Here is a 24136-nt window from a genome sequence, read left to right as displayed (position 1 = left end):
GACTTCATGTGTATCATACGTGTGTTCTTAAATATTTATATAGAAATGAATGTCTCTATACCCGTGAACATTTAATTAAAGATGAATTCGTGTACTATTCATTTAAGTAAAATTATAAAACTGCATCTTACAGGCCAATAATCATTGCAAGATATATTTCAGAGATGTTAAATTGAAAAGTAGATGTCTTAGACCTAATGAAATATGAACATGTATAACCCATAATAAATTGGCCATTGAAGAATTATAAGAAAAAAAGGGAATGATCTGAAAGAATGCTAGTTTCATATTTATTTGAAAATATGTCTCAGCTTGCATTGCATTAAGTGGAGTTCTTAAGGTCAGTATAAATAAGGATAGTTGTAAATTAAATGTTAAGAGTAAATAAAACAATATAATATGCACAAGATTGAACTCCCAAGTACCTGTATTTCATTAGATACTTTTATTAAAATATATGGATCTCAAATCCCTTAAAATTGAAATAAGCATGAACAGTTGTAAACATTTAAAATTCTCAGTTTTAATGGGTCTTTGTTTAGGTACATAGATTCAAATGACTTTTAAAATCATTAAGAGATGTTTGGAAATGAAGAACTTCATTATATTATTATAGGCAGTTATTTTTCACAATTAGGTTAATAAAACTTGAAGTTTTGGGGTAATCTCTTAGGAAAAGTGAGTAGAAAAAAAATAGGAGTAAGAAAAGGAAGGAAAAGCCATTGAGTTTAACTTACTATAAGGGTATCATAGGAATATAGTTCTATGGAGAAAAAATTTCATAATCCATCATAATTTTCAACATTGTATGGATGTCCATTGTCATGCATAAGAATATCTTTTAATAGCGATTAAGTCTATATTCAAAATGTTTGAAATTTATTCTTTAGTAGAGTATTGCATCTGATGCATCCACTAATTTTAATTTTGAGTTTTCACAAATTTTCCTCTAGAGAAATCTATTCTAGGTAATCTTAGATTTTTGTATTTGTTTAAACCAAACTAAATTGAACGTTTAGGGCATAATCAGATTTTTAGTGAATTTTTGAGTCTTTCAGAGAATGTCTGTACATAAATATTAATAAATTAAAAAAAGATGCTTATAAATCCACACATATTGCAGTATAAAGATATCCTCAGAGAAGTAAAATTCATACAGTTATATTGTAGTGTATATATGGCCTATTTCTAAATCATGACATACTTTAGGGCACAGAAATGCTGTCGTACCAAAAGAATTGTTCAAGTTCTTAACTTCATTAACCATTTAAAGTTTCATTACTTGTGTTTAATATCAGTGAATCTCAAAAGGCTCCTGTGATCATATTAGTTGAAATAGGCTTTGTTTACATAAATTATTTAATCTAAGAATACCCTGTTTTCCCTTAACTTTTCATTAATTCTAACTAATCAAATATTAATTATCTTCTCACAAGGAAAATATCAATTATTCAAGTAAATATAAGCTTAAAATCTTTAAGAATTAGATCTTTAAATAAAAAAGGAAAGGACAAGACATCACAAACATAACTGCAATCACCAACTGCCTATCAGGAAGCTTGTCCCTTCCTATGAGAAGAGCCTTGTTTCATTATAAATTAGTGCAAACTAATGAGAGTGTCCAAATATTCATCCCTTTATTTTAAGGATTTCATTGTATTATCCTGTTTTGGATAATTCTGCCCACATAGACATTAGTTAATGAACCTTGTAATGTTTAAAAAATTTTAAATGTGTCAAAGTTTTCAGTATTTCAATGAATGGATATTTTCCACTTTTTCCTTTGGAGGCTGACAGGTATTCATTTATTTCCTTTTTTAAAAGGATGCAATGTGTGACAGGCAAGCTGCTAAAACAATTTTTATGTTATCCTTGGTGATCAAAGGTATTTTGCATAAGTGAGTCATAATACTGAATTATGTCAATGCCGCTGATCACTCATTTGGGGAAGGAAATACTGCTCAACTTAGCATCGTAATTGCCTGGCTTCAGGGGACAGCTGATGGAACTACTGTGTTTTTTGGCTCTAGAACAACTTATTAAATATTTTTGAATCTTCTTTAGGGTGTATGGGATATAGTCTTCATCGAAATGTAGTTATCTGGCACTTGGATTACCTCAAGTGCTGGAAGACAGAAAATTGGTGAAGCTGATTGTAAAAGGACATTTAAAAGGAATTTAAAATAACTTCCTTTGTTGTCATAGGCAAAGCTCTGTGCTGTACACAGGACTATTTGACTTCTAGCCAATAAAATCAGAGTGAATAAATCTGTAAGGATATGGTAGTTGTGATGAAGTTCCTGTTATGAAAGATAAAAGTTCACCTCTGTATCAAGCTCTTGGACTGAGCACTGCACGACCCCAGGGGAAATGCTGTTCACACAGCCTGTGTGAATGGACTTCCCTCTGCTGCTGCTGCTGCTGCTAAGTCGCTTCAGTCGTGTCTGACTGTGTGACCCCAGAGATGGCAGCCCACCAGGCTCCCCCATCCCTGGGATTCTCCAGGCAAGAACACTGGAGTGGGTTGCCATTTTCTTCTCCAATGCATGAAAGTGAAGTCGCTCAGTCGTGTCTGACACTTAGCGACCCCATGGACTGCAGCCCACCAGGCTCTTCCATCCATGGGATTTTCTAGGCAAGAGTAATGGAGTGGGGTGCCATTGCCTTCTCCACTAGTTAGGACATTTTGCAGTCTCTTAGAAGCTGATTAGCAGAAAACTGTACTCCAACCATGGACAGTTTGGTTTGAATTACTTTTTTCTGCTTTGTTTTAGAATTGTCTCATGCTCATTCACTTAAGACTTCAGTAAATCACATTTACAAATACTTGCCAATTGACTATTTTAAAGATTCAAGAGGTAGTATGACATTGTTCAGTGAGCACTGGCCTGGCAATAAAATAGTTCTCTTTAAGTGCTGCCACTTGGTCACTGAGGGGTTTTTGAAAAATCATTTGAACTTTCTGAGCCTCAGTTCCCCTTTATAACCACAAGGATGAATTAGCTTATTTCTAAAGATATTGTCTATTCTTCTCTAATTGTGTATTTTTAGAATTCTGGTGAGCTGGATTGAGGTGATTCAGGGAAAGAATGTCCTTAGACTGCTTCAAAGGGAAAAGGTAATATAGCTTAATTTAGTTTTAATTTGAAAAATATTACTATCTGCTTTGAATAAATATTAGAGAAAACACATTCAAAAGTGTGGCACTTTGCTTGAGGCAGAGTTTCTAAATATTTTGTGAATTTCAACCTGATGATTAGACAAATGAAGTGGTGAAATAATCCATCCAGTTTACCAGGTAAGAAGATCTAAAACTCTACATCAGCAAACAATGAAGCTGTTCAGATTTTGATGTTACTTGAAGTGTCCCTTATTAAACACTGAACTTTGAAAAATATTCTAATAAAGTGACATTGTATTATTATTATTTTTTATGGCAGTAGTAACTTAGCACTTATTAATCCAGTCATCTGTGACATATATAAACTTATCCTGTAAGAAAGAAAACCAAAATATAAAGGCAAAGAGGAAAGAATGTTAGAATTAGTATCCATCTTGTCAAAGAAAACAAACACACATGCATAAAACTACTATTTCAAAAGCAATATCCCTCAAGATTAAGGTTTTATCTGTTTGTCTCTTGAACGAATGAAACACTAATCATTTATTCATCTATCTGGTCTTGTCTGTTCACTGCTGCCAGTTGTTGAAGTGTTTGGCAACATTAGTATAACTACATTATTCGTTTGCATGTTTGGTGCAGGGATTACTGTATCCTTGTAGTGACACAATGCCAAAACTATCTCACAGCATTGTCTCTCTGGGAAGTGTACAAATGGTGGGTACCTGTAAAGTGTAGTCAGTGCTCTTCAGATAATCTACATTCTATGCTGATCTAAATAAGTTATATATTACAGTAAAGTGCTACAATGACACTAGTATCAAACAGTAGTAAGACACATTTTTCTCTGAAAAATTCAGCAGCAGTGTGAGTCACATGATGATGAGGATGCTTGTCAGTCTTCATCTGAGTAGACAACCAGCAACTGGCATGATCTAGCACATCTGTCTCCTCCTGTGACTTCTAAAATAGTAAATTTTAGGAGCAATTATTTAAAATCCAGTTTCCCATAAGGTACTTTTTAAAAAATCATTTTAGAAGTTGCACCTGAAAGTCTCATGAGCATTTAATTTGCTAATGTCCATTTTTATCTCTTCAGGCTTTTCACGGCGGTAGGTTACTGCTCTCGTGCAAACGCTTTGCAGAATCAACTTGTCCTTGATAAGGAAGAAATGTTATCATTAACTAAGGGCCTAAATATTGAAAGTAGACAATAACACACTGATAGTAATTCATTTTTAGAATTCACTGACCTTTTTTGAGGCTGACACCCTGTAATCTGCCGAGGACTTAATTTTATTATTATTCCATTGTAGTATCACCTGTCTAATGATCAGGACTTTAAGCAACCCAATCAAGAATGTGACTATGAAAATGATGAAAAATATTCTCAAGTAGCTTGGACTAGAAAAGCATTCTGTAAAGAAGCAAATAAATACATGGTTTTAAAAACTGGAATGAGTAAATCAAAGGATTCTAACAGTAATATTAGAAATAAATAATGTTTATCATCTCAATTAAGAGAATCAGAGATATTGGCAAATCTACATCTTCAAAACAAAGGACTTCCATTGTTGCTGATTCAAAAGTAAACTAATTATTACACATTTATTATTCAAGTATTTTCACCAGAAAACTCTCCTTCAGAGAATAGCCACAATTGAGGTATTCAATAAGATTATTTCTTTCCAGCTTGATTCTTGTACTAACTAGAATATTTCCAAATCCTTAACTAAATATGATTTCAACCATGACAGAGAGAAGGACAGTTTTTGTGGTATGATGTGGATCACTAAGTAGAAAATAGGATTTAAGAATTATTTAACAGCTCTGTGCATTAACATATGTTTTTCTTGTTATGCTTACTCCTCATTTGTTACACATCAGTAATGGAAAATAAAGTAAACATCTGCAGAAGCTAAAATCAGTACTACTCTAATAGATGAATAAATATTTCCTTTGAAACTGTAGTGTAAGTTTTCATTATTATTACACGTAGCTTCTCCAGGAAATGGGAGTGTACAGTTTGGGACAATACCCAAATCTCTTTCCTCAATTTTTATTAATTTATTTTTTACTTGTCTGTTAACTAAATCTATCATATTCTGCTTCTAAAAATACCACTTTTTGTTTTTTCAAGAGCAGATAATTACTAGCTGGAAAAGGAAATGCTGTATTAAGAGGGGCATGCTAGGTCTCTGTTTTAGCACTAGACCTTTGGCAAGCTCTAGTTGGAAAGTCTACAGCCTCTGTGGCTGCCAGAGGTATTACCCTAATCTAAGAGGAACATGGTTGCATAATACACAAGTATTCCACAGAATTCATCAGCTGCCCCACACTCACAGAATTACCTCCCAGCCTAAAGTGCCATGTGTTTTTCTGCACATTCTCCAGACTTTGGGGACTTCATCTAACTGTCTGAAAGTCTCCTTGAGAAGGCCTTTCAGGAGGGGACCTGCCAAGACTTAGAAAAGCAGTCACCCAGTCATGAGTGATTTCTGTTTGAATTCCCTTGGATGACCAAGCATGCTCTTAAACAGCCAAGAATTTAGTAAAAAGGGCAAGGGCTCATCTCCAAGCGGGAAGACTTAGAGCCAGTTGTTGTTTTTTTTCGTTACAATGTTAAGGTTCCTTGAAAGAAACACTAAAAGGAGACTGGAGGACCACTAACTGGAGTAGAAGCACCAAATCCAAGTGTGAGTCCTCCATGTTATAGTCTCATACATAGAGAGAATCCAAGGTGCTCTATTAAAAGGTGTTACCTTTGGTAGTGCCCAGGTTCGTGACATGCACGCCTTTCATTTCCCTTGGCCGACTTAGAATAGTAATCAGCTAAGGGGGCACGTGGCTTGATCTCACTTTCTGGCTTCTTGCCTAGTAGGAGTTTAGCCAGGAAAAGCAAAATAACCCTTTAAGTGTGATCAAGTGGATAGATAATAGAGGTGGTTAACAAATGCCCTTTTTCTTCTCCTTGCACAAGAGTTGTGAAGGGGAGGGGAGCCCTCTAGCTATTAATACTAATACATTTTATAAATATTTCTAATGGTTTAGGACGGAAGACCTTTTCAGGAGTCAAATCTGTATGCATTTAAAAATTTTTAATTTTGGAGAACCAAAAATTTAGCTCCAGCCATGCCTCTTTTCTTAGTTTAGGTCAAGCAAGGGATTTTCCTAAGGAGCTTTAAGGGAATACATTTTGTTAGCCACACTTAGGTCAAAATAGGTTTATTTACTTAACATAATAAATTACATGTTGACAATCAGTGCTCTATTTATTAGAAAAGGCACTTGTTTTGGGGTGTGATTGTTACAGCCCCATCTGGCAGCACATGGGCTCTTTTCAAATCTAAATTTATTATGGGCTAAGGTTAGTATGGATATGAGGGGAGAGGAAACAAAACTCTGGAGAAAGTTTATTCTTTCTGTGCAATCTCTCTAAGACCTAGAATTATTCTTACAGGTTGGAAGAGAGACCAGAAATAACAGTAGCAGTAGGAATGTTCTCAGTGAATACATAATATCAGGCTTGATTTCAAATTCTTATATAGTTTAACATCTTAAACCTAAACAAAAGAAGGGCACTGGCATTTGGGTTCTAGTGAACTTTTGTCCAAAATGGTCTTTGAAGACAGAGTTCACATGCTTCTTTCATTCATATATCATCTTTTAATTTTTTTTAATGTTCCCTGGCTTAATTCACACAACTCTTTGAGGTTGATATTATTTCCATTTTATAGATGAGAAAACTGAGGCTCAGGGAAATTTTGTAAGATGGTTAATACTGTTTAGCTACTAGTAAGAGTATCAATAAACATGCTTAAGCTAAGGTCTTCAGACTAAAATTTCCATACCATTTCCATTGTGCCATCTTTATATTTATTCACCCTGGAAAAAAAGCTGTACTCTGCTTTGTTGTGTCTGACTTTCTGCAGCCCCATGGGCTGTAGCCTACCAGGCTCCTCTGTCCATGGAATTTTCCAGGAAAGAATACTGGAGCTGGTTGCCATTTCTTACTCCAGGGGATCTTCCCAACCCAGGGATGGAACCCATATCTCTTGCATCTCCTGCATTGGCAGGAAGATTCTTTACCACTTAGGGCCACCTGGGAAGCCCTCATTCGACTCTAGATTATATTTGCATCAGAATGAAAATTATTGCCTTTTGAAGGAAGGAATTGCCTTTTGAAGTTATGTACTTCTCAAAAGCAGATCATTACTATTTAGATTTTTTTTTTTTTTTGCATCACCTGAAACATGAAAGTAAATGTTAGTTTCACATGAGGAAGCTTATGACTGGAAGCAGGTTTGGGTTGTGAAGGATAACTATGGCTCCATAGACCTTATCTTTAAAGGTGAAATGGACTTAACATAGGAAACGCCTATTCTTGGCTCATGAGGTCTTTCAAGAAAATCTCTTTGGTGTAATTCCATGGAGTTGCATAGCATGTGAATTTAGCTGGGTAGCTGAGATAAGAGATCTAACAGTTTAGTCATACCATGGCAAATATCCTCAACCGGTTTTATAGAGTACCATTTCTGGGAGACTAAACATTGAAGCAGTTATTTCTGTTTTTAGGATTGAGCTTTTAGGGGGAACATGGTTCTCTACAGATACTCTTCAGGACTTTGATTATTAAACTTTTGTTTACCTGATGTTTGGTCCGCATAATGCTGTTCCTTGAGAGCACATGAAGTTTTACACCGATCAAGTATAGCTTGAGACAGATTGTGAGGGTGAAGGCATTGCACACAATTCCTGTAAGGGGGAAACAGAAGTGAAAACATTTAATTCTTTGAAAGGTTGTAGCTTGTAGTATTTTCTGTAAACAATAAAATGACAAAATAGGGTAGTTTTTCAGGACAGCAGACTTGTTAAACTGGGAAAGAAACATGTGACATTTATTTGTAATCTTGGCTGAATTTAATACCAAGCAAAATTACATTCTAGCCACTTAAAATATTGTAATGTATAAAATCAACATAATGATATTTTTTGTATTGAAAATAAAATTTCTAGGAAATGAATAAGATAGTCTTACTATAAAATCAAAAGCAAAACCAGCTAGCACAGCTGTTTTAGAAGATGAATATTATGATACTACTAGAAAAATTTTGCAATGAATATACAGTTCAAATTTTGATTGAGTTGACTAGAAATACCTCCATCATTATCTCCCTACTGAGTTATATAACCTCTTATGCATAATTGTGAAAACTGGAGAATATCTTTAAAAAAATGAATAAAACAAATTGTAAGCCGTAGTGATATTTTGAGTAGTTGTCTTTGAGCACTTAATTACTGGCACAACAACAATGCTGCCATTATTTAATGTAACCTTTTACTTATCCATCACTTCTTTCTAGAGTGCTTCATAGCTACTACTCTTTTATCTTTAAAAGAATAAAAATAAAACAATAATAATAGGTAACATTTATTCTATGATTACTGTGTGCCAAGTACAAAAGTTTAGGGCTTTTTTACATGAACATCTAATTTAATTATTTCACAGAATTATAGCACAGCATTATTACTATCTGCATTTTTGATATCATGAAACTAAGGTGCAGATAATTTAAACAATTTTGTCCTAGATCATAAAGCTAATTAATAGTAAGCTGGGAAGCAGCCAGCTCCTAAATCATAACATTGTACATCTTAAATTTACACAAGATTATACATCAATTACATCTCAAGAAAGCTGGGGGGACAGCCCCACTGAATCTTTATCAACACTGAATATTATTCTTTTTCTTAAAAAAAAAAACTGTTTCAAAAAGGCAGTGAATACCTAGATAAATTCTCATGCATGACCCAAGATTGGAGTCTAAGTCTTCTAATTCCTAAATTCCTCATTCGGTTCTTTTTTAGCATGATGATAATTTGTCTGGAGAAGATCCAGCAACTTTTTGGTTAAGGTAGGCGAAATAGCAAAGATTCAACATGGCTAAATGAAGGACTGCTTTACATAGGTTTGGAACCAGAAAACACATACCAGTTTTCACTGCAGCCTGTGTGACATGTGGGACAGTGTTCACAGAAACGGCCGATGCTCCTGGGATCAGTGCACTCGCACCTGCCACATACACATGTGCCTCTCCCACTACACACTTGGCCCTTTGGACTGACACAGAGCTGGGCAGATGCAGATGGGCACTGGCAGCGATCCCCTTCCCAGCCCCTGAAGCACTGGCATCTGCCCGCCTCACACTCTCCATGCCCTGCAACAAAGATACTCCGAGATCTAAGTTACCGAGACCACTGACTTTGTGAAGCATTTCCAAACATGAATTTCCCTTCCATCCCATGGAAACACACTGACAGTCAAGTGAATGGAAACAGCATCATTTTCTATTTGTCTGACATAGACAATCCCAGGACTTAGGAGTGACTATTTTTAAAGCTGTCCTATTGTAGATAATCTCCCCATGCTAATCTATTGTGCTGACAATTGTGAATTCTGCCCCGCTGCAGTGGCTGCCCAGCTACTTGAAGGTCACTGGATATTCAGTTCTAAAGTCAAAAGACACAGATACAAAGAAGTAACAGAGGCTGAAGTAATGTTGTCTGATTTGGAATTTGAAAGAAAGGAGTATTTTATGAATAGCTTCTATAATTTTCTCTCCTAGTCATTCATTATTGCTAAGGGCCTGGGATAACTTTGAATGTCCATTGGGCAAAGTCTTCTAAGAGCTTCAGTTCTGCTAGTGCCTTGATTAAAGGAGATCTCCAGGGAAGCTGAAGTAGTCCTTTCACATCTTCAGCACATTATGTAGCGGGTTAGTGGTGCATGTCTTAATAAGGTATGTTGTGAAATGTTATTAGGTGGTAAATGAGAGAAAGCAAGAGAGAAATCGGGGTGGTATGTTTGTGCATGTTGGAGTTGAGGAAGAACACTGATTATACTTAGTTAAGTGAGTTTTAGCCTGTAGAAAGTAGCCAAAATTTAATATGGTAATATGAACTAGAAATTTTCAAGAGAGGGTACATTTTCAGGGCTGTATAATGTTTTTCAAGTTTATCTAACCAAAGATGTTTCCTTCCTTCCTTTTTTCCTTGCTCTCTTCTCCCTCCTTCCTCCTCCCCTTCCTTTTCTCTGTTCCCTCAATTTCTGGCTTATGTCCTCTCTCCTTTTATTGTGGAGCACCTCACAGTGTAACTGTTCCATAGCCTCTACTGTTGGATCAGCTCAATTTGTTAACTGTAAAATTAATGATATCCAGGCCAAGCAAATGTCTGCCAGACTCGATTCTCTGTATATGGGCTGCATGCCTAATAATATCCCGCAGATCTGTGAACATGTCTTATTATTTTCAAAGGACCTTAGTGAAGAAAATACTTGTCAGCCTACAGTTTGTGGTTATAATTTATATACAAATAATTCAAAGCAGATTCTCAATTGCCTGTGGAACAGTAGTTATCATAGTCATGTAGAAGGACCAGCACATTGATTTTTAATATTTTACTGTTAACAGAGACTGGGGTTCTCAGTGTCTCAATATTCCAGACTTCATTGAGAGCTTGACAGCTATAGGAAATGATGACCTCAGAATTCTTTCTCTTCCCTGTCCCAAGCAGTTTTAGCTCTAAAAAACTTAGACAATAATTGTGGGTTTATTCTAAAGTCATCTATAACCCTTTCTACCTAGATGCCAAGTACAGCTGAATAAATGTTTAGAATATAAAATATTATGTGTATAAGATAGAAAGGAAATTTTCCATCCCATATTTAGGGCACATTTTTAATTTATACAAGAATAAAAACTTATTTTGTATGTTTATTACTTTCCTAAAGCTTATTACAATGAAATATTTCATGTTATCAATAATTTAACATTTACTTACCAAAATGCAAACATTAAAAGGTACTTTAACAATAAATAGATTTAGTTCACTACCATAGAAAAATTAATTTAAAAAGTATTTTGCATTTATTTTCAAATGTTGCATATATTTTCTAGAATTTAACCTCTAGGTGGCAGTAAACTGAATTAGCCAAAACATACTTTTGATATTTTTTGTTTGAAATTATTTCATTTTAAATTTCGGTCTGTATGTGGCCTCTGGGACTAATCTTCGTTTCTTATGAAACCTGTATTTTCTTGAAGAGTACTGTCCTTTGACAATTCTGTTGCTGGTGTTGTTCCAAAAATAAAGTAGACAGGTTTATATTACTATAGATTTATAATGCCATCTCTAATAACACATTAAGAATTTTACAGTGAATTGAAAGTATATTTTTATAGCTAACTATTCTCTGAACAAGATGAAGGGAGTGACCATTTATGAGGATAAATCAGAGTCTTCTAGAAGAATACCCAGATTATAGAAAATCTGTCAGACATTGTCAGTAATTCCCTTTTCTGGTATATGTCTTTACAAGGTCATGGCATACTTGTAAATAAGAATTAATTTTAGGTTTTAATTAAGTATTTCCTGTACGAAATAATTTAAACTATAAATACCAGAATCATGTGCAGTGTATTTGTGGCTATGTCCTAATTTCACAGACTTTGAAAGTTTAAATATCAAATTCAGATTCAGGGTTGGTAATTATAAAGATGTGATTTAAAGATACTTTAACATATATGCTAGCTTAATATACAACTATATAAATAACTGTATGTACATATTTATACTCACCAGCACACAGATTTCCATGATGATATGGACAAGAGAAGTCATCCTTTTCACAGTATTTTCCATACACTTTTCCAAACTTAATTTTGTGACATAAACATTTCCCACAAATGCAAACTCCTCTACCACTGCAAACAGGTTGATCCTTGTGTGACTTGCAACTTTCAGAAGGAAATGTATCCTCATCAATATGGCATTTATTCTCATCACACTGGAAGCACTTGGCATCTAGAAAAGTTTCTTCTACACACTTTCTTTTAGGTCCTCTGCTGTCATCACACTGACAGCTGCAGTTTCTGTGTATATGAATTTTAGTGGTTTCATTGAAACCAATAGGTTTGATGATTGCATAGCTCTTTCCTCCTGTGACATCACATTTTTCCATTGTAACTGTTACATTGAAAAGAACCTAAATTTGTGGGTGAGAGGGAAGAAAATACATTTATTTACTTTGATTGTTTTTGTTACTAATATTATATATGTTAGTGATATTTTAAGTCAATACTATACCATCTATAAGAAATTAATATTTATAAATTACACATGCATTATTTTTTCATATGTAGATATAACATTACCTTTTAATTTCATTTCCTTATTAAGGAACTGGAGAGCTAAAGGATACAATGACTGAGACTTGCCTATCATGCACCATTAAATGGACATGGATTCAAACCTATTTGAAAGGTATCTACTTCTAATCATTCATTTATATCCTCAGATGATTTCTTAGCAAACTTGAGAGAGAAAAGACCATTTTCTAGATCCAGTCCTTAACTTGTGGAGTTATGGCAAATATTTGGCACTAGAGATAGATCAAATAAACTAAGGTCAAGGGCTTCTGCTCTACTGGTTTAAAACCCTGAAATGAACAATTGTCAAATGAACAATTTTTATTTTGTTTTTGTTTTCCTAGAGCCCAAGTAAAGTTTTGGAGTTAAATTTTAGTTTATACATAATGTTAAGAGGAAAACATGGAGCTTTCCCTGATGTTACTCAAGGGAAAAAGATTTAGGACTCTCAACTTAAAAGTCCTAAGATCTCAGTACAAGGTCATACGTTTTTCTCAGTGGAGATGTTAGTCTGCAATAATGATCTGGCCTGGAAGGAATTGGTTTCCCCCATGAAACTACATAATTGCTTTCTCTTGCCAAATTCTTCTCAGTTTTTTCTCCACAACACAATTGGCTTAGTGTGTGTATTTATATTTGTTAACTCATAATCTTCAGGTAATTTGGCAAACAAGATTTATAGTTTTCTTCCATGTTAGACTGAGATATATTACAATTTAAAAATAATTTGTGCTAAGCTTTTTGGTTGGGATGGAGATAGATTAGGTAAATAGATATGGATGGATATATATGTGTATATATATATGGATGGATATATATATATATATGAAAATATGGAGATTTCCTCTTTCTTATGTATATAGATTATAGATATCCATCCCAACCAAAAAGCCTAACACAAATACATACACACACAAGCACAAACATACACACACAATAAGAAAGATCTAAATTTAGGTTTATATGTTATCTATATCCATGCAGAATTAGAATTAGTCTCATAATATTAAAATCAGTACAATTGATGTCAGACTTGAAATGTTTTTTTCTCTTTAAAATATTAAGGAGTAACAGATTGTAAGATAATGTGGTCACTGCCAAAATTAAGTAGAGCAAAACCTGGGATTTCTATAATTAAGAGGTCAAATAACTCTTCTTGACAGTCAAACTGTTTATACCACTTGGTTGAAAGTGACGGGAAAAAAAAGGATGTAGACAAAGAAAAAGAAATAAGCTAAACCATTCTGCCAAAATTGATTTTGAAAGAAAGAGCTTCTTCTAAGAAGCTAATCCTTTCTCAAAAAGTAATAACTGCATTATTTTTTACGAGCACAAAAGAAAAAGTTTCTCTATATTCAGTGTAAATAAAATATATTTTTTGTAAACTGGTATAAAATGTCTTTTGGACAAAATTCAAGGAGTGATTATAGAGAAGCCAACAGAACTTGAATTTGAAATAATTAATTTCAAATATACAGTTTGTTGGAGCAACTATACTGTCTGCAGATTCTAAACTTCCCAAGAGGGAAAAGTATATTCTAATCAGAAAGAAAGGAAGATTATCCTTTATTCAATCTTATTAACAGAACAGTAGGATTTTTAATCTTTCAATAGCTCTTTCTGTATAGCATGATATTAAAATAATAACATCATAGAAGCTTAGAGATGGATGGAAGAGTGATTAGAAATATTCTAGTTCAAGTTATTTATTTAAAAATGAAGCAACTGATGCCTCACTGAGGTAAATGACTCACTGAAAATCACTTTGTTCTACAAGAATTTCTTTTTAAAGTATATTTCTGTGTGTTTACTCTCTCTTGTGCCAGTCCTGGGAGAATCCTTATCTCCCATGGTCCTATTTCCTCATGCTGCTATAATCTGAATCTCTTTTCCATATTTCATTCCTTTTTAGTTAAATGATGACACTTCTTTTTATTGTTGCTGTCCTTAACAAATTTCCCTACTTCCTAGATCATTGTATTGAGATAATATAAGTGTCCTGGGACAATCACAAAGTGAAAGATTCCGTCCATGGGATTTTCAAGGCAAGAGTACTGGAGTGGGTTGCCATTTCCTTCTCCAGGGAATCTTCCCAACCCAGGGATCGAACCCAGGTCTCTCACGTTGTAGACAGACGCTTTAGCGTCTGAGCCACCAGAGAAGTTTATAATTCTTAATCCTTATCAACAGCTCCATCACTCCCATTCTTCTGTATTGCTTTTACCCTCAGCTTTCACATTTACTCTGAAAATTTTCAGATTTAAAACAAAAAGGTATTATCATCATCATAAGAACAGACATTTCTTGTTCGAGGAGATGTGATTTCCTAACATATACTGGCTGTGTCATCAATAATAATAAAGTTATTATTATTAAATAAGTATTTAATATGATACATATTTATTTTAAAATAAGTACTAGAGAATTTGAGAGAACAGTCAATGGAGTTACAACTAGTAGGAACTTTAGGAATAGACAATGAAAGTTACTTTGAAGTGTAAATGAGATTCTTAAGGTCAGTAGTAAGCAAAGTTTTCAGAATGGTTTGAGTTTTCTGTGAGAAAGCATGCCAAACAAGTTAATTTACTTTAAATCGGAAAAATGCACACCCACATACTTCATCATTGCTTGTCACATTTCCGCATCCGTCTGTGCCTGGCTTTCTGGTCCCATCTGGACAAATGGCAGTAATGTTAAAGTAGATGCCTTTTACCTGGTTTTCCACCTGAACTTTCACTTCTGAAATGAGTTTCTGCAGAGATGACATTTTTTAGTTGTATACTATAGCAGTTTCAAATGTAAGCAACTAAACAAAGTCAAGTTTATCATATCATTCTAGATTTAATTTTTTAACTAAATCAAAGAGTCTGTCTTTATAAAATCTTGGTTGAAAACAGTATTTCCACATAATGACCTAGCTACATTTGAAATACATAAAAAATACTAAAGAATTAGATTATCTGTGTTTAAATTGCTCTATTTTTTTCACGTATTTCCATGACTGCATTTTGATCACTTCAGAGACATTTCTCACTCAGCCTGTTACAGAAATAATCATTTTAATCCAATAATATTTATATTTTGTGATAAAATTTGAAGAAAGCATTGAGAATACATACACAATACGATACATCATAGCACATAAATCTTAACAGCTTAAAATCTGGAACACACTTCTGACATGTACTGCTATTAAAGAAACATTTCAGTTTCAGATACTTAAGACTATCATGGAAACTAAAATGTCTTATTGATACAGAATTGAAAGGTAAATTTTGTGGAGGCCATTTCTATACTGTAGGTATAAGAAATACCTGCCAGTTATGGCCCTGTAAATTCTCCAAGAATGGCCTAGAATTTTGGCCAAATCCCTGGAGCTTGCTTATTGTTTCAATTCTTAATACTGAAATAGGGCCTCTTACTGGGCAGAAAATCATTCACTCATTTATTCACTTATATATACACAGTCATTCAAAAAACATGTATATATTGCCAGTTATTCTGATTATGTGTATCAAGCACATCCTAATTTCTTCCCATCTCAGTTCCAAAAGTTACAGCTATATTAAATATATTCTGCAGATCTGTGTGAATTTCATCTGATAAAACTAAGAGTCTACCACATGCAAAAATCCTTATTTTTGTAAACAAAAGGAAAGGGAAAAGATGAAATATGTAAGAAAAGAGAGTGAGGAACATGGTATGAAGGAAAAAGATATCCCTATGGGTTCTAATTCTTTACTTGAGTAATTTTTCTTTTTCAACTGTATAGTCAACAAAGAGATTAATAACTGATCATGGAATTATGATAGTAAATCTTTAGAGTAAGATAACTTCCTCAAATTAGTAAATTCTATTTGAATTAGGTAAGACTATATCAGTCACATTTTTTATCAACCAGAGAATCCATACATTGTAATCACTTAATTAAACAGTTTCAGGAAAAAATAGAAACTTCTCCTGCTCAGTCATGTCTGACTCCTTATCACCTGATGGACTGTAGCCCAGCAGGCTCCTCTGTCCATGGGGATTCTCTAGGCAAGAATACTGGTGTGGGCTGCCATTTCCTTCTCCAGAGGATCTTCCCAGCCCAGGGATTGAACCTGTATCTCTTGTGTTACAGGTGGAGTCTTTACCACTGAGCCACTAATGGTGTTGATATGGTGATGATTTGACAAATCAGAAGGAAATACCAGAATACCATCAGTGTTCTTTTTGCTGTTTGAAATTCTGTTTCCCTTAAAACCTTAAGCTAGTTATATCAGTGTTTTTTCAAGCATGATATGAAGACAAATACCTAAAATTTTACCCAGTTTTGAGATTAAGAAATTGTTTCAGACAGTCTTTTTTTTAAAATGAATTTATTTATTTTAGTTGGAGGCTAATTAATTTACAATATTGTGGTTGTTTTTGCCATACATTGGCATGAATCGGCCACGGGTATACATGTGTCCACCATCCCGAAACCCCTTCCCCCTCCCTCCCCAAGTTTCAGACAGTCTTAAGCTTGCCTTTTAATATCTAACAGGTGCAGAGAGAATTTACTTTTTATGAAGTATAATTCCTGTTATTCAATATAATTTATTTTTTATTTCAGTTAAATTAAGATTAATTATATACTTTATTATAGTTTTAATATAGTTTTAATTTATATAGTTTTTATTTAGTTTTAATTTTTATATAGTTTTAATTTTGTTTCTTTTTTTTTTTTTTTTAATTTTAGTTTTTTATTTTTTAAATTTTAAAATCTTTAATTCTTACATGCATTCCCAAACATGAACCCCCCTCCCACCTCCCTCCCCATAACAACTTTCTGAGTCATCCCCATGCACCAGCCCCAAGCATGCTGCATCCTGCGTCAGACATAGACTGGTGATTCAATTCACAATTTTGATGGCAACGTAAAGGATAGAAAATAAAATGCAATCACATTCACCATGTACTAAATTTGTATGTAATTTTACAAAAGTCTTAAAAATGAAATGCAAAGAATTACAAAGTAGAATAAAATATTAGTTTTTTTCTTCAATGAATTATGAATGTGGTTTCTTGTGGACTGTGAAGACGAAATGAATTTTCAGAAAAAACTTTAAAGTACAGACATATAAATTATAACAGAATCCCAGCTTAAGGATATTGGTTAGTCAGAGTTTTTGTTGATTTTGTTAGTATTTTCAAAATTGTTTAAGGTTAATCAGAACTACAATTAGATAATGCATCACATACCTAACCTAACAAATAAAGACATAAAAATAAAGCTATTGTTTCCTTTCCCACGGGTGTAATTTGATATGTAGGAAATTTTATCAACTTCTATTTTTTCTAAGGGGTAATTTGTGGGTTCATATTATGAAAAATAGGGTGACTTCTAATACTGTAAGATCCTTTCTTATTTTGATTATCCTTGGGAACAAATTACTGATGGAAATGAGTTATACACAGGTTTGATTTTCCTTGATAAGATGTCCCTCTAGTCCTATTAGTGCTCTCTTTTTGGTAACAGTGAGAAAGAAATTGTCATTAAAGATGCTTTTCCTATTTCATCCAATATAGTCTTGAGACATAGAATACTTCCTTGGCAAAACAAACAAAAAACCTTGCAAGATTTGTTTTCCTTTTAAGGAAAGAAAGTTTAAACAAGTCCTTCACTTTCTATCCTGTATCCCCTTCTATCTTTTTCTTTTGTACCTGAGTTGAAAGTAGATGTTCCATGAAGAAAATGAGATGCCTGAGATTTCTAACAATACTTGGGCTACTGTTAATACCATTCAACTCTACTGTGTCAGGAAGTCAATAAGAGCATTTGAAGAAGTGAGAGTTTGTCAATGGCACGTAAATTCAAGATAGAACCAAGCATATCTTTGAACACTATGTAAAAAAAAGAAAAAAGAAAACAGACTGTATAATACAGAAGGAAGCACCTGAAAGCTAGAATTTAGGAAAACCTAGGTTCTGGTTCTGCTTCTTTTGCTTGTTAGCTGTTTGACCTTTGGTTAATTGGCTTAGCTTCTTTGAAATTCTACAAATACACAAAGGGAGTACTAATACCTGCCTTATAGGTCAGTTGAATGGATTGAATGAGGTCATGTATGGAAAATAACTAGTTCGTAGTGGTAGTGCAATGACAGTTATTGTCTCTACAGTGTCCTAAAAGAGATTATTCTATCCAGGAATGACCTAGGTTGAGAGAGCAGATATTTCTTTAACTTTGTATTTAGCACCTACTCTTCACAACCTGGGAACAGCGTACAACTGTCATCTCAATAAAATAGTATATCTCTTAAAGTAATTAAGAGAATTACTTAAGGTAATTCTTTGAATCAAACAACTGAACAACCTAGTGATGATCTAGGAGACCCCAACAAAATTCTCCCAGCAGTCTCCATATCTTAGTACATTTTTTTCTGGAAAGTTGCTGTTTAAGTAACACAGTGGATTCATTATCTTTATGGCACTAGAAATTATGATATTTCTTGGTAATAAAGTATATTCTATGGCTGTGACTTGGTGACTCTCTGAACATTTAATAAGGAAGGAAATTTAGTAGTCTCTAGCTCAACCTGAATTTAGTAAACTGTGTCAAAGGACATAGTCAAACACAGAAAGCTGAAATGACTTTACCAAGGTTCTGTAACTAGTTAGTGGTAGAGCCAGGGCTACATCAGGTTCCTAATTCCTAATCTGATGTTTTTCCATCACTCCTCTCAAGATGATAAAGCATTAGTTTGTACCTTGCTATAGAAATTGGGGTTAAAAGTTTATTTGAAAAAAAATGTGTCCAATGTATACATACCTGATAGGCTTCTACAACCAGATTATTGAGGTTTGCAGCCTTTGATTCTATTTCACCAGCAATAGTGCCAGGCAAGAGGGGTAGAAGGTCCTAGAAAGCATACCAATAGCATTCAGTAAATTACAACTATGTACAGTGGCATCTTACTATGTACAGATGGCATCACCGACTCAACGGACGTGAGTTTGAGTGAACTCTGGGAGTTGGTGATGGACAGGGAGGCCTGGCGTGCTGTGATTCATGGGGTCACAAAGAGTCGGACATGACTGAGTGACTGAACTGAATTGAACTGAACAGTGGCTTAGCAATCAAGAAGTATTTAAAAATCTTATAGGTATCAATGGACGATGAGTCATTACATGAATAAAAAAGTTAAAACACAAGAAAAAATATAAGCAACTAACTAAAGCAGCTAAAACATATATACCTAAAATGATATGTATTTGTATGTGCATGCGTGTGTGTGAGTACCCAAGTTACATGCTGACTTAAACTTTAAAGTATAGACCACAGAACCTAGTCCCAAGAGATTTTAAAATGAAAATGGTTCTGAGGGCAAATGAATTTGATAAACTCTTCATATGGTTTCTTCCACATAGAGACTCAAAATGTATACCCCTGCAGTTCAGAAATAATTTAGCATTATTACAATAACTGCCGCATTCTCTAACATTTACTTAATTACAAAACTGTTTTCTCATGTAACATAAATATTTTGCAGAACTGCTTTTTCATGGAGCGGTCTTTAGGACATGTTTGTCCAGACAGGAGAAAAAAAAAATCAAAGTCACAAATGGAAGTTTCATCGAACAGGTGTTCTGATGGTCCATAAAAAATGGACTCTAGGTATTCCTAGTGAGAAAATGAGAATTAGTAAAGGCTTAAAGGTTTACCGAAGTTGTAGATTAACTAAGAATAGAGAAGTAACTAGTTTTACTAGAGTGAATGGTGCATATTTATATGGAATCAGATTATGAAAAGTCTTGAAATGCATTTATATATTCATTTTATCATTCACAAGTATCACTGAGTTCTTGCTGTATGCCAGCTACTACTTGAACAAGAAGCTACTACAAATAATTTAGTACCTCAGGTAAAAGGGAAATATATTTGTCAGACATTTAAAAAATTCATTTATATAACTTTCGTTAAGTAACATCATATGCCACTTTGGAAATGCTAAATTATTAGGCCACATAGTTTCTACCCTTAAGGATCTCATAGGAATGTAAATGACAGTTTCAAAACATGATGTTCCCATGAAGCAATAGTCATATATGCTTACTCCTTGGAAGGAAAGTTATGACCAACCTAGATAGCATATTCAAAAGCAGAGATATTACTTTGCCGACTAAGGTCCATCTAGTCAAGGCTATGGTTTTTCCAGTAGTCATGTATGGATGTGAGAGTTGGACTGTGAAGAAGGCTGAGCGCCGAAGAATTGATGCTTTGGAACTGTGGTGTTGGAGAAGACTCTTGAGAGTCCCTTGGACTGCAACCAGTCCATTCTGAAGGAGATCAGCCCTGGGATTTCTTTGGAAGGAATGATGCTAAAGCTGAAACTTCAGTACTTTGGACACCTCATGAGAAGAGTTGATTCATTGGTGAAGACTCTGGTGCTGGGAGGGATTAGGGGCAGGAGGAGAAGGGGACGACAGAGGATGAGATGGCTGGATGGCATCACTGACTTGATGGACGTGAGTCTGAGTGAACTACGGGAGTTGGTGATGGACAGGGAGGCCTGGCGTGCTGCGATTCATGGGGTCGCAAAGAGTCGGACACGACTGAGCGACTGAACTGAACTGAACTGAATGCAAGGGATACTGAGCAGGCATTTGAGGCATGGGGAAATCTGTCAGGGACTGTTTCCTGGAGGAGGTGATTCATGAGTTGTGTCTTCAAGGATAAGTAAGGGTTAATCAACTAATAATGGAGAATCGCTTCCAGGGATGGGAGATAAATAGCAAGAACAGAGTTACAAAGGAAAGAAAGAGCCTGGTGAGTGTGTTCCCAGGAGAATTAGAAGCATGACTGGAGGGACAAGTTTAAGGCAGACAGCTTTGGGGGATGAGGTCAGCGAGGCAAGCAGGGACCCACTAGCCTCATGTGCCATAATAATCAGAGGAAACCGCTGGAGCACTTTACTCAAAGTGTGATTCAAATAGCTCATCCTGCAGCCAGGTGAAAGGTGGATTTGGGAGATGGGTTAAGAAGCTGTTACAACTCAGACAAAGGTGATTAATAAAAATGTCTGTGAGCAACCAAATTGGGTGACTGCATGGCATACACAGGACTCAGCAGAGCTTGTTACGCTTTTAGAACCTGTTGATTTTTACTTTACATGCAATTCAATTAATAATAAACCTGGTTTTATGGTTTAACAGTCAGTGGAAATTTTCTTAAAGGAGTAGGAAGAAACTACTAGAGCCAATATCACCATCAAGAAGTAATAAATAGCAGAGAAAAAGGAGCAAAAGAATAAAAAGCTGCTCAGTGAGTTGAAATTCAATTTGAAATTTGAGCTTAGAGGTTAAGAACACAGGACTTAGGCTGTTAGGAAAGTATATAACCTCCCTAAATGCATTTGTTTCCTTCATCTTTAAAGTGGGCATATTAGTAATATTATCCTTCTTGTTATGAGTTTAAAGAATATCAAATGAATTAATGTTAATAAACTCAGTGCTTGACAACAGTAAGTACTCAAAAAGTGGAAGCTGTTACTATTGTTAATAAAGTGATTTGGGCATTTAATTTGAGTCCGAGCTCTACTTCTGTGGATATAACAGCTGTTTCCTTAAAATGAATTCCATGGTATGTAAACTTTGGAAAAGAGGGAATTACATCTTCACTGTAGGGAAGAAATGATACAATTGCTAAGGGATTAAATGATATAATTAAAGTAGCACTTTCAGATGATAAATGTAGTAGTCAGATATTAGGGAAACTGGTGACAGGAACACCAGCTTTAAGGCAGATGCCAATGAATTCAAGTAGCTGTTGAAACCAAAAGAAAAAATAGTTTCTCTGAAAAAAAAAAAAGGAGTAAAGGACATTGTGGGTACAAGGTAAAAGCAAAGACAACAAGGGAGATGAAGATCCAGTGAGCAGACATGTATAACGAAAATTAGGGTATCACACCATTGTAGAAATGAAGAAAAGAGAGTTTCCGGAAAAAAGAATCTAAAAGACTGTGCAAAGAAAGCTATAGCAGGATCACAGAAGTTCTATATCGAGGGTGACAGGAGGAATCCCGTGGGGTGCTGCCAGAGTGACGCAGGTGTCAAATGTCTGTTCTGCTTGTAGGACTTGCCTTGCTGAAAAGATTCCGGACAAAACCAAAAGTATTCTTATGTAGGAAGGCTTTGGCTGAGTCAGCCACTTCCATGGCTCCTCTTATTCCTTTATTAGATGACCTAGAGAAAATCTAGGTATGTTGGTGCTAGATTTGTTGAAAAATACTGATGCTCCCCAATCTAATCTATTATAAAGATATGCCCAAGGACTAGAATAAGCAGAAATGTGGGCATGGTATAGTTGGGGTGTGAACTATGTTTCACCTGATAAAAGTCTTCTCCAATATTGCCACAGTCAGTACCAAGTCTGTCTACAATGCGGGAGACCCAGGTTCGATCCCTGGGTCAGCAAGATCCTCTGGAGAAGGCAATGGCACCCCACTCCAGTACTCTTGCCTGGAAAATCCCATGGACGGAGGAGCCCGGTAGGCTACAGTCCATGGGGTCGCAAAGAGTCGGACATGACTGAGCGACTTCACTTCACTTCACTTCAGTACCAAGTACTATCAGTGCTCTCACTTGATTCTAATTTCAGGTTTGCAAACATAGAATTTGCATTTATTTATACTTAAATGTTAACTTAGGACACTGTGTAGTATACATTAGTTAATTTAGTATTTAAAATAGATGGTACAAAGTATAAGAACCCCAGAATCCTTACCTGGGGTTCTGAGAAGTATTCTAATTTTAACTATAGATACAAACATTTTAATTTTTACATTTTGGGAGTTAACATACCTTATACCAATGAAACTGTTTTCCTTGAACTGCAAAGATGACATTAATATTATTGTCTATTAACTTTTCTGAAAGTTGGCCTAGTGAGGGATGTTCCTGTAATGAGAAATGAGAAAATGAGACAAAGGGGGTGAAATTTAGTGCATCAGTTCCATGCACTTCCAAACATCTGTTATAAGTAGAACTGTATGATTAACATAAAAATGTATTGGGTTGGGAAGGATTATTGTTTTACTAGAGGCATTTAAATTACTAAAAAAAATAAGGTTAACATCAAAGTATTAAGGATATTTTAAAGACAAAAGTGCCATAAAAATATCAGAAGCTCAGAAAAATGAAGAGGGTTGCATTCAACATAGTACAAAGTCTTTAGCACCTTTTAGGTTAACACTGGACTCCAAGTGACATAATTAAAAGATTATGTAATATTCAGAAACAGAGACATATTAGTGACAATCACATTCTGAGGTGAAATTCAGTAACAAGTGTTGAAATGCGAATATATTAATGTATATATGCATATATATTTGATGGGCTTTCCAGGTGGCGCTAGTGGTAAAGAACCTGCCTGCCAATGCAGGAGACACAAGAGACCCAGGTTCAGTCTCTGGGTTGGAAAGATCCCCTGGAGGAGGGCCCAGCAACCCACTCCAGTATTCTTGCCTGGAGAATTCCAGGGACAGAGGAGCCTGGCGGGCTACAGTCCATAAGGTTGCAAAGAGTTGGACACAATTGAAGCATCTTAGCATGCATGCATGCAATATATATTTGCTATGTAACATGGTGTAGTACAAAGTCTATTTAAAAGAAGAAAATCCTGTATTCAAATCCTGGGTTGTCAGTTTATGATAAAAATGTATCTAGCTGTACTGGGAATATTTTCTAATGGCAACAACTGCTTTTCAAATATTTTTGCTTTGACAAAAAATAATCAGAGTTTGCCAAGCATTCCCTCTTCTTAATTTTTAAAACCATTCATATT

General features: G+C 34.8%; 1 protein-coding gene across 2 annotated transcripts in view; it reads right to left on the bottom strand.

Moving 5' to 3' along the window:
• Nucleotides 1-426: 426 nt before the first annotated feature.
• Nucleotides 427-24136, bottom strand: part of ITGB8 (integrin subunit beta 8) — a 93919-nt gene continuing 70209 nt past the window's right edge. The window contains exons 7-15 of one of the 2 annotated variants that reach the window (XM_069587636.1): nt 23155-23250; nt 19124-19213; nt 14948-15082; nt 11762-12167; nt 9114-9339; nt 7770-7876; nt 4375-4538; nt 4169-4278; nt 427-4084 (exon numbers count right to left, since the gene is read on the bottom strand). In XM_069587636.1, coding sequence (XP_069443737.1) covers nt 4057-4084; nt 4169-4278; nt 4375-4538; nt 7770-7876; nt 9114-9339; nt 11762-12167; nt 14948-15082; nt 19124-19213; nt 23155-23250 — 1362 coding nt within the window. In that variant the 3' untranslated portion in view covers nt 427-4056. Of the gene's footprint in view, nt 4279-4374; nt 4539-7769; nt 7877-9113; nt 9340-11761; nt 12168-14947; nt 15083-19123; nt 19214-23154; nt 23251-24136 lie in introns of both variants that reach the window. The other variant, XM_069587637.1, reaches the window with a different exon arrangement.

The sequence above is a fragment of the Ovis canadensis genome, chromosome 4 (assembly GCF_042477335.2).
Source record: "Ovis canadensis isolate MfBH-ARS-UI-01 breed Bighorn chromosome 4, ARS-UI_OviCan_v2, whole genome shotgun sequence".
NCBI lineage: Eukaryota > Metazoa > Chordata > Mammalia > Artiodactyla > Bovidae > Ovis > Ovis canadensis.
This window is presented reverse-complemented; position numbering and strand designations above follow the sequence as displayed.